The sequence below is a fragment of the Austrofundulus limnaeus genome, unplaced genomic scaffold (assembly GCF_001266775.1).
Source record: "Austrofundulus limnaeus strain Quisiro unplaced genomic scaffold, Austrofundulus_limnaeus-1.0 Scaffold120, whole genome shotgun sequence".
Taxonomy (NCBI): Eukaryota; Metazoa; Chordata; class Actinopteri; order Cyprinodontiformes; family Rivulidae; genus Austrofundulus; species Austrofundulus limnaeus.
This window is the reverse complement of record NW_013952522.1, coordinates 198,574-208,774: the sequence shown is the minus strand read 5'-3', so window position 1 is coordinate 208,774 and position 10,201 is coordinate 198,574. Positions and strand designations below refer to the sequence as shown.

General features: G+C 40.7%; 3 protein-coding genes across 6 annotated transcripts in view; 1 reads left to right on the top strand and 2 right to left on the bottom strand.

Moving 5' to 3' along the window:
• Positions 1 to 443: 443 nt before the first annotated feature.
• On the top strand, positions 444 to 1,996 carry rps2 (ribosomal protein S2; the record flags this gene model as incomplete). Its single annotated transcript, XM_014014891.1, is given in 6 exon segments — positions 444 to 584; positions 674 to 763; positions 939 to 1,046; positions 1,126 to 1,459; positions 1,698 to 1,789; positions 1,870 to 1,996. Coding segments are annotated over 6 exon segments (843 nt in total). The 3' UTR covers positions 1,951 to 1,996.
• On the bottom strand, positions 1,982 to 6,078 carry ndufb10 (NADH:ubiquinone oxidoreductase subunit B10). 2 transcript variants are annotated; one of them, XM_014014894.1, is made up of 5 exons: positions 5,848 to 6,078; positions 5,491 to 5,629; positions 3,035 to 3,174; positions 2,740 to 2,843; positions 1,982 to 2,180 (listed from the first exon to the last, which is right to left on the bottom strand). In XM_014014894.1, the coding sequence occupies exons 1-4, from the start codon at positions 5,993 to 5,995 to the stop codon at positions 2,755 to 2,757; spliced, it is 516 nt and encodes a 171-aa protein (XP_013870348.1). In that variant the 5' UTR covers positions 5,996 to 6,078; the 3' UTR covers positions 1,982 to 2,180; positions 2,740 to 2,754. The 2 variants fall into 2 exon arrangements, with proteins under 2 accessions (XP_013870348.1, XP_013870347.1); XM_014014893.1 differs by having other exon boundaries at positions 1,985 to 2,843.
• Positions 6,079 to 6,953: 875 nt separating this feature from the next.
• Positions 6,954 to 10,201, bottom strand: part of LOC106522045 (testis-expressed sequence 2 protein) — a 10,950-nt gene continuing 7,702 nt past the window's right edge. For 2 of the 3 annotated variants that reach the window (XM_014014887.1, XM_014014886.1), the window contains exons 7-12: positions 9,969 to 10,068; positions 8,369 to 8,501; positions 8,144 to 8,281; positions 7,811 to 8,020; positions 7,591 to 7,711; positions 6,954 to 7,499 (exon numbers count right to left, since the gene is read on the bottom strand). In XM_014014887.1, coding sequence (XP_013870341.1) covers positions 7,323 to 7,499; positions 7,591 to 7,711; positions 7,811 to 8,020; positions 8,144 to 8,281; positions 8,369 to 8,501; positions 9,969 to 10,068 — 879 coding nt within the window. In that variant the 3' untranslated portion in view covers positions 6,954 to 7,322. The remainder of the gene's footprint in view (positions 7,500 to 7,590; positions 7,712 to 7,810; positions 8,021 to 8,143; positions 8,282 to 8,368; positions 8,502 to 9,968; positions 10,069 to 10,201) is intronic. The other variant, XM_014014888.1, reaches the window with a different exon arrangement.

The window sequence follows — 10,201 nt, the reverse complement described above, 5'->3', positions numbered from 1 at the left end:
TATGTATTTAATTTTTAACCCAAATAAATCATTCAGAAATTTTGCATACGACGTTTCTAAAAACCGTCGATAGGGAGAAGCAGCGGTCATGTTTTCATCTGATGGAAATCTCGCGATAACATGTTCCAACAAAACTCTACGGAACCTCTTCCGGTTCTTCTTCCTGTTTAAAGGATCACGTAAGTACTGTGCCTCTCTTTTTTCATTGTGTTTAATATCTGTAATAATCTCAAACATCGTTTCGCCAAACATTTTAATTTCTTGTCTACGCTATCATACTGACCTCTTCTGTCACATTCCCCCTCATATTTAACTACAGATTGTAACGCAATTTTATTAATTTTGAAGAAAAATGACCACGTTAGCATTAGCGATTGGCAAGTGTGTAATTTTTGGTTTTTCAGCTATTGACCTAATATTTGTTTTTTCTCGGCACATAACAGCAAATGGCGGACGACGCCGGTGCTGGTAGAGGAGGTTTTCGCGGAGGTTTTGGCGCAGGTGGCCGCGGTCGGGGCCGTGGACGCGGCAGAGGCCGTGGAAGGGGCCGCGGTGCTCGGGGCGGCAAGTCCGAGGACAAGGAGGTGGGATTTTCGTAGTTGAATATTTTGTTTTAAATTAGCTTTGCCGATTTGAGTGGGGTAATTGACAAACATGCTATCCATTTCTTTAGTGGGTGCCAGTCACCAAGCTGGGCCGCCTTGTTAAGGACATGAAGATCAAGTCCCTGGAGGAGATCTACTTGTACTCCCTGCCTATCAAGGTGAGCTGCATGTAAACTGTGCTGGGGTCACCTATGATGTATTCAATTAGATGTCTGCAGTAAATGATGGGGCCAGGCTRAGATGGTTTGGACTTCTGCAGGGAGGGACAGTGGTTATATTTGTAAAGGCTGAAAGTTATAACTTGTACTTAAATGTTCGTATGACTTTGTTTAGGAGTCTGAGATCATTGACTTCTTCCTGGGTTCTGGTCTGAAAGACGAGGTGTTGAAGATCATGCCCGTTCAGAAGCAAACCAGGGCCGGTCAGCGCACAAGGTTTAAGGTGAGTGTCAGCTAGAGGTTTTTGTGATTATTTTTGTTGCAATGCTTCTCTCTTCATCTGCATCTCATTTTGCTTGCAGGCCTTCGTTGCCATTGGTGACTACAATGGCCACGTAGGTCTGGGGGTGAAGTGCTCCAAGGAGGTAGCCACAGCCATCCGAGGAGCCATCATCCTCGCCAAGCTGTCCATCGTCCCCGTCAGGAGAGGTTACTGGGGTAACAAGATCGGGAAGCCCCACACCGTGCCCTGCAAGGTGACGGGCCGCTGCGGATCTGTCCTGGTGCGTCTGATCCCAGCCCCCCGTGGTACCGGGATCGTGTCGGCCCCTGTGCCCAAGAAGCTGCTCATGATGGCTGGTATTGATGACTGCTACACCTCTGCCAGGGGCTGCACTGCCACGCTCGGCAACTTCGGTAAGGCTTTGGTTCTTTGTATCGCCTCCGTGTTTCTCCTCGCTCTGCTCAGCTTCACCGTTTCAGTGGTGTGGTTGTCGTTATCAGGAGAGAAAGTAACGAATTTTGCACGGCAGGAAGACGCATTTTGTCTTTTCTGTTCCTGATTTCAGTATTCAACATTTGTCTAAAACAATACACCTGTTTTTGTGACTAATTTTTCATGTCAAGTATCCACTCAATTTTATTTCTTCCTCAGCTAAAGCCACCTTTGACGCCATCTCTAAGACATACAGCTACCTGACCCCTGATTTGTGGAAGGAGACAGTTTTCACAAAGTCTCCATACCAGGTAAATGCTGCACCAGTATTCAATCAATGTAAAAAGCCTTAGTTTTTGTATTTTATCTGACCATCTTGTTCTTATTTCAGGAGTTCACAGACCATCTGGCCAAGACTCACACCCGGGTCAACGTGCAGAGGGGCCAGGCTGTGCAGGCCGCTACCTCCTAAACCTTTTGTACAGAGAATCATGGAATAAAGGTTCTGAAACACCTCAGTGTTTTATTGTCATGTTTACAGTCARKAGAAAGGTTTTCTKAAACATTTKTGTTACATCACATCACAGCCGAAATACTTTATTATTAACCTTTATTTAACCAGGCAAGTCCCATTTAGATTGCAGATTTATTTTGCAGGAGAGTTCTGGGCCTGAAGGCAACACTACTGTACATGATCTTGATCTGGGGGGATGACAGAGAAAATGCAACATGAGAACATGGCAAACTCCACACAAACACCCTGGGTCTAAACTGGGAGTTGAGCCCAGAGTTGTTAAGGTGATAGCTTGCAATATTATTATATTTATTATACAATAAGAGTTAATTAGATTACTTACAAGTGTTGAAATTATTTGGCGTGTAACTTTATGATGAACTTTTCCTGTAATGCGTGTTTACTGCACTTGAAAGTTTTCATAAGCCAATTTAATTTTTTTTACCACCTTTATGAAATCTTTTTAACATGACTTATGGTAAATAAGCTTTGTTTCTTCAAAGATTCTTGCAAATTTATTCAATCAAAATTGTAGGACTTTGTGATATTTCAATTTTAGCTAACAAATCTGGAACTATTGGTTGACTTCAATGCTGAAATAAACTTTGGTGTTTCATTTAATTGTTAGTTTTTCTATGAAATACTCTTTTACTAATGTATACCTCCAAAACATCTGTATGTTAACTGAACACAATGTTCTCAGAATCCTGAGTGTAAGTACACTGAAAAAAAAAAAAACTTGATTACATAGGACAACCAGACTTAAGCACTCTGGGCCCGAGCAGCCATCATTCGTTCTTTTTGCTTCATTAGACATTTCCTTGCATTGGCATTTCCTCCCAAGTCTCCATCTGGAAAGAAGCAGAATGGATGAAACTAATAAGATACCAGTGTAAACAATTTTTTATCCTGGGCAAAATAATTTGTGACACTTTTGTGTCATCAGTGTGATTAAACATAAAAGTAACTTGTTCGAGAATAAAATCAGGATTTTGTTGCAGAGTCGGTGCATCTCGATGCCTACGAGCAGCACAGGACTTACAGCACACTTGGTAGTTCTTCGACACCTCTTGGAACAGCTGGACCTCCTTGTAACAGTTCTGCTCGTGGTTGGTCCCTTCTCTCTGAACACAGGCACTCATTCGTTCCTGGACTATCTTCACAATCTCCCTATCCACCTTACTGTAGAGTGAAGACAACAACCCACAATGATTAATGATTTCTGAGACAAACTCGCCTGAAATATGTCTTTGTTACTACATCCTGTACACTAATGAGGTGGTCTGTTCTAAGTAAAGGCTCATTTTCACTTATAGGAGTTTCTCTAACTAACTGATTTGATCACTGAATAAGTGAAAATATCAGAGTTAATGTAAAGCACGGATGGAGTGCCTGGTGAGAGCTTTCCATTGTTTAAAGTTTGACATCATTTCAGCACCACGTTAAACTATAAATCTTTTGTTTTCAGGTCAGTTGTGCTAACAAGCAGATTTGTTAATAGGTTTAAATCTTGTGTCAGAACAAGAGTTGGAGGATTTAGATGCTGATGTTGCTCAGACTTAATGGCAGGAATATTCACCTTAAAGCAAGATGTCCTGATGCATCTCAGTAATCCAGGTAAAAAAATCAAAAAGAAAAAAATTGTATAGGTCTTCTGGACGAGTTCTTCTCTAATGAAACGTTTCGTCTCTCCTCCAAGAGACTTCTTCAGTCTGAGAGTTTCAGGCAAAATTCAGGCTTTTAAGCCCTGCCTCCATGTGACAGATACATCACATGGCTATCGTTGACACCTAATTAACACTTATTGTTAACAGGGGGTGGAGTGATACTGGCAATAGCCCCGCTGTAGGAGTTGAACAACTGAAAACGGAGGCCTCCACCTCTGTTTAATGATGGACGGTCTTTCTTCACAAAAATGGCTTCTTTTACTCCTCTCTCAAAYCAACGTTCCTCTCTATCAAGAATGAGAACATCCTCATCTCTGAAAGAGTGACCGCTGGCCTGTAAATGAGTGAAAACTGCAGAGTTCTGGCCATTAGATGTAGCTCGTCTGTGTTGGGACATTCTTTTGAACAGTGGCTGCTTTGTTTTCCCGATGTATAACTGGTCACAGTCCTCCTGGCACTTAACAGCATATACAACATTGCTCTGTTTGTGCCGGGGCACCGGATCTTTGGGGTGAACCAGCCTTTGCCGTAATGTGTTTTGGGGTTTGAAAGCCACTGGGACATCATGTTTAGAAAATAAACGTCTCAATTTCTCCAAAACACCCGCAACATATGGAATAACCACTGGTTTGGGTCTGGGTTTGGGGTCTTCATTTTCACTTGAAGGTTGCATGGAATCCTGTCTGTGTTTCCTRTCTGCTTTCAGGAAATCCCAGTCAGGGATTTAACCACACTGCTCCAGGGGGGTTATCCTGACTGGGCTTTCTTGAAAGCAGACAGGAAACACAGACAGGATTCCATGCAACCTTCAGGTGAAAATGAAGACCCCAAACCAGTGGTTATTCCATATATTGCGGGTGTTTCGGAGAAAMTGAGACGTTTATTTTCTAAACATGATGTCCCAGTGGCTTTCAAACCCCAAAACACATTACGGCAAAGGCTGGTTCACCCCAAAGATCCGGTGCCCCGGCACAAACAGAGCAATATTGTATATGCTGTTAAGTGCCAGGAGGACTGCGACCAGTTATACATCGGGGAAACAAAGCAGCCACTGTTCAAAAGAATGTCCCAACACAGACGAGCTACGTCTAATGGCCAGAACTCTGCAGTTTTCACTCATTTACAGGCCAGCGGTCACTCTTTCAGAGATGAGGATGTTCTCATTCTTGATAGAGAGGAACGTTGGTTTGAGAGAGGAGTAAAAGAAGCCATTTTTGTGAAGAAAGACCGTCCATCATTAAACAGAGGTGGAGGCCTCCATTTTCAGTTGTCCCTCTCCTACAGCGGGGCCATTGCCAGTATCACTCCACCCCCTGTTAACAATAAGTGTTAATTAGGTGTCAACGATAGCCATGTGATGTGAGTATCAGTCACATGGAGGCAGGGCTTAAAAGCCTGAATTTTGCCTGAAACTCTCAGACTGAAGAAGTCTCTTGGAGGAGAGACGAAATGTTTCATTAGAGAAGAACCCGTCCAGAAGACCTATACCATTTTTTTTCTTTTTAAAGCAAGATGTGTCTATTTGAACTCTGGCCAGTAGGTTCAATTTGCCAACCAAGATCTATTCTAGACAATTTTTCAGTTTAGTTACAGCAAACAGGATGCTCTTGATCTCTTATAACACAGAGGACAAAACATGTCTTTGTAGTTTTTGAAAATGTTGCAAGATTGGTCAGGAAACAATTCTCAAAATAAATGCACAGCATAAAAACTGGTAGTTTTTGCAGTTTCAATCCATGTGTGCATTTATGACACACAGCTAAGGTCAGGGTTCATCTTTTCTTTCAACATAAACAATGTTTGTCAGGAACTGGATTTCTGATTTACTCACAAATCTCTCTTCCACTGCATCTCGGCTTCGTAGTAGCATGTGAAATCTCTCTCCTCGCACTCCGTCAGGTACGGAACACGGCGGAACTTCTGGTGGTAGTAGACCAGCTTGTTTCTCGATCGAAGGCTGTCAATAGCAACTGGACAAAAATAAAATAACCCGAAACATCACGGATAAACAGTCGGAAACATGAAGTCTGGACACTCATTTTTTTATTGACTTATTCTAACACAACATTACTAAGCCTACAGTTACAATGACATAAACAGATTAAAGTAATGCAAGCAATAACGCGTAGTACWTGTCCTAATACATTGTGTTTTTGAGCTAACATATTAGCATGGTAGCTCCTGTTACCTCTAAATGCGGTGACAGGCACATCCACGGCGTAGTAAAACATCATATCCATGATATCATTTGGGTTTGGTACTGCTGTCTCTTTATCTATGATCGGAGTCTTCGTTGGAGGCTCCGGATATGCATCTTTCTCGAAGTCCGAAGGCATTTTGGCTTTGTTTTTGCTCTCAAAATGGACAAAATCCTACAATTCGACCTCGAGAGCTAGTTTCTGTACGGCGCATGCGCAGAAGACCCYGACACAATGACGAATTAGAGGTCAGCAAATGTAAACTTTAAATAGCATTAAAATACTGCTTAATTTATTCTAAAATGATTGTCGCATGTAAAAAAAAACAATTAGCTGTAAATTAAACAATAGTTTTCGGACCACAACTTATTTTAAATAAGAGGGTCGAAAAGGTGACGTTGACAGACTGTTGTACCGTTCAAATCCTGTAGGTGGTGCTAAACAACTTCATTTTCATTTTGTTTTAATGTAAACATTCTGTTTACAAAAGAAAAAAAACTTGAATCTAGTATAAAAGTGATAAACAAGGTAAGGTAATAAGATAGGCTTCATATTGTTAAATTTTACGAGTTGTTATAGTTGTTGATATAACTGCATGTTGCAAATAAAATTTATCCGGACAATGAAAATTTAATTAAAATCTATTTTTTTATCTTCTATTTAAAAAAAAATAGTAAAATGTATTAATGAAATAATTTGTTAAAGTAAAATCCAACACTGAAAAGCCTCCCAACAGGTTTTGCCAAGAACGTTTTGTGTATATCTATATCTATAGATCTGGAATAAAAAAGAAGAAAGACTTAATATGTGAAGAGTATTCTCCCACATTAGGGGTCTACATTTCTATTTCTCTCCTGCTGACACGATTATAAATATTATCTTCTGGTTTACCTGTAGGGTAAATCTCAATCTCAATGTGTCTCAGTCTCAGCCAGAGGAGGCCTGAAAGAGTGAACTACATTTGTGGTAAATTATTAAAACTAATTTTCCAATCAATTAAACATATGGCCAAATGGTGTGGCTGAATGATTTCATAACAACTGCAATATCTGTGTTTTAAAATGTAGTTTAAACAATAAAACACATTTGCTTTTTTTTTAAATAAGTTTATTTTTCACAGAGAAATCCAACAAATGTCATGCAGCATGGTCACTTGTTTAACAGAAATAAGATCTTATCAGGGTTTCCATGATCAAACTTCCTAGTTTGCTCAACATTACAATCCTGCACAGAAAGGAGCAGAAGATCAATCTTTTTCTTTAAAAGACCAGTTATCAGTTACTCCTTGTTTTGTGTAGGTGATCAACAGTCAGACTTCCTTATAGGGGGCACTGTATCTGTTCCTCACGCTCCTGCAGACTTGAGCTCGGTGTGACCTCAAAAGACCTCAGTCTGGCACCAGGCACCACAGGATAACCAACAAGCTGCTGCACAATCCCTCATTTGATCCACAGCTGCACAAGAACTACTTCATGTATGTGGCCTCGGGGTCAGACCACTCTGACAGGTACTCCTGAGACTCTGTGGAGGACCGGTGGGATGAGGAGTGCACTGAGGAATGCTGGGATGCTGGTGGGTTCTCCTGGCCAGGTGTCATCAGAGGCAAATACAGGTCGTCCATGTTGGGCATAACAAACACTTTCTGTTAACAAGAAAACAACGTGATCGATCAGAGCTCGTGCAAAGATTAGTGGCTCATCCCCTGTTCTGTTTGTCCAAACGGGTGAACCGACCTGGAACTCACACTGCAGCTTTTTCTCGATCCACTCGGTCACGTGAGTGAAGGTGACCTCCCTGTCTCCGAGCATGGGGCGCACATGAAGGTCTAACCTGGGAGGAACTCGGAAACTGTACCTGTTGGCGAAAAGAGCACACACACACACAAAAAAAAGTCAGCTTGATGCAAAAATCTGGTTGGTTTAAATGGAAACGAGGAAAGAAACAAATAAATACCAGATCCTGTCGGTGGGGGGAGGAGGGATGTTGATGGCCAGAGTTCCAGAAAGCTCCAGGACCTCCACGCTGAGCATCAGGGGCATGTTGGACACCTCAGCTATCTTCTTCTTGATGTAATCATTTTCCGTGGCCTTCTGGAAGTATTTGGATTTTGCTATCTTGTCCACAAATCTCAGGATTTTCCTGCCTGTGCTTCCACCTGTGTGCCTGAAGAACATAAAGACTCTGATTACTTCACTATCAGGGTGTAGTTTTAACTTTTTATGACCTATATGAGTTAGAACTTACTTATCTCCTCAAAATAAATACAAGTAAAACTGTTAAGTTTACCCATCAGCTGCCACTAAAGTATTTTTCTCTCCCTGAGACGACTGTGGCTCAGATGAGGGGGCTTCCTCTTCGTCAGAGGATCCCGCACTGGAAGACTCCTCGTCACTATCTGCTAATATACAMAGCCTCGGCTTGGAGCTGGAAAACACACCAGTTGCATTTATCATTAGAAACTGAGTTTAAGACTCATTTATTCATGAACTGAGGAACTAACACGGGCCTCACCACACTTGCAGAGTTTCGGGAACGACGTGAGCTTCGCCCTCTCCCTCTTTACCCAGTTTATAAAGGTTCATCTTCGTCTCCAGGGTCATCTGAATGCAGCCTGTGTACACCAGCTCCATCTCCAGCCACAGGCCTTTGATTTAAAGCAAAAGAACACAGTTAAAGGGATAGTTCAGATCTTTCTAAGTGGAATTCTGTAGATAAATTGTGCACAAATAGTATATTGACAGCCTCTATTAGAGTAATAGTGCAGTATTGACTGGATAAAGTGGATTGTTATCACCTTAAACAACTCCAATACACAAATGTTAATGTTGGTTAATAAAAACACTAKTCAATAAATCTTTACATCGCGGTTAAGTTCTTATATTACCCATGAATTGTGAAAAAAAAATTAGAATATTGGAAGCAGTCCAGAAAAGGCTTACGGACATTTGAGTGGCATCTTAATGTGGTAAAAAGCAAACAACAACAACAAAATAAACKAAATAGTGAGCAGCTACACGGTACGGAACAGTAAACTGTTAGAAGGTGGGAATGCTGTGCTCCGGGCAGAGCGACGTTGCACAGGCTTCACTGCATTTAATATTTCATCTTGGGCTGCAGTTATTTGCGTTAGTAAATAATATTAGATTTTTACGTAAATAACAGTTGATATAAAATTGACATCAGTGTAAAAGTATTACACAACAGCGTTCAAAATCGGCACGTTTTACTTTTCTCCCTGCTTGAACACACCTGATTCAGTTATTGAATAACCTGTTCCAAGTTCTGCAAAAGTCTGATAATCGTCCATTCATTTAAATCAGGTGTGTTGGAGCAGAGAGACAAGTAAAACATGCAGGGCCGCAGCCCTAGAGGACCAGGACTGCCCAGCCCTGGCTTAGGCTAACCATTAGCTTTGTTAGTCTGCTCAAAGCCCTTTTCTCCAAACTGAAGCTGTATGGGGCGCCGTTTGTAAAGTTACACTGCCAAAAATTATCAGTGATATTTAGCTTTATTTAGCCTTTCATGAGAAAAAAATAGGGGGCATTTTTCAAAGTAATATTTTTACCTTGATATTCAGACATTTATAAATGTCATAGTTCCAAACTAAATATTTAATTTGCAAGCTAAATATTTAGTTAGCACTGTAAATATTTAATTTTTAGCTAGCTAAAAATTTAGCTAAAAACTAAATATTTATGATGCAGCTAAATATTTAGCTTGCAAACTAAATATTTATCTCCAAGCTAAATATTTAGTGTGTAAACTAAGTATTTGGCTTGGAAATTGAATATTTAGCTTGGAACTATGACATTAAAAAAATGTACAAATATCAAGGTAAAAATGTTACTTAGAAAAATGCCCCCTTAGTTTTTTCTTATGAAAGACTAAATAAAGCTAAATATTGCTGGTAATTTTTGGCAGTGTAACTTTACAAACGGCGCCCCATAAGGATGTTCAAAGAGCTATCTGCAACAGGTAAGATATTAACTGTTCATAACACTTCCATTAAATCTAACTTTCAATTTTAGCTTTAGCAAACTGTTTTTTTACACGAGACTGATTTTTAAAAAGTGACAGACTGTGAATTTAATGAAGTATAATCATACTATACCTCTGCGATCCAGCGTAGGCTTGGAGGTGCTTAAAACCTGAGGGAGGCAGGTGCCYATGTTCAGATCAGCCAGAGTCAACTCATTCATGAAATACGGTAACTAAAAAGAAGAGGAGTTCATTAGTAAACGTGGCGTGGACCTTTCAAAGAGAGATTTGTGGCGGCAGCTAATTACCACTAAAAAATTAGTTAGAGATGTTGTATGCAGTGTGTGTGTGCGTGCGTGCGTGCGT

Excerpts from the sequence above, each read along its gene's own strand:
- ndufb10 (XM_014014894.1), bottom strand. The coding sequence starts at position 5,995 with ATGCCTTCGGACTTCGAGAAAGATGCATATCCGGAGCCTCCAACGAAG. Across the intron at positions 5,630-5,847 it reads GCCTGTCACCGCATTTAGAG|TTGCTATTGACAGCCTTCGA; the intron begins GTAACAGGAGCT and ends ATTTTTGTCCAG. Across the intron at positions 2,844-3,034 it reads GAAGAACTACCAAGTGTGCT|ATGGAGACTTGGGAGGAAAT; the intron begins GTAAGTCCTGTG and ends GCTTCTTTCCAG.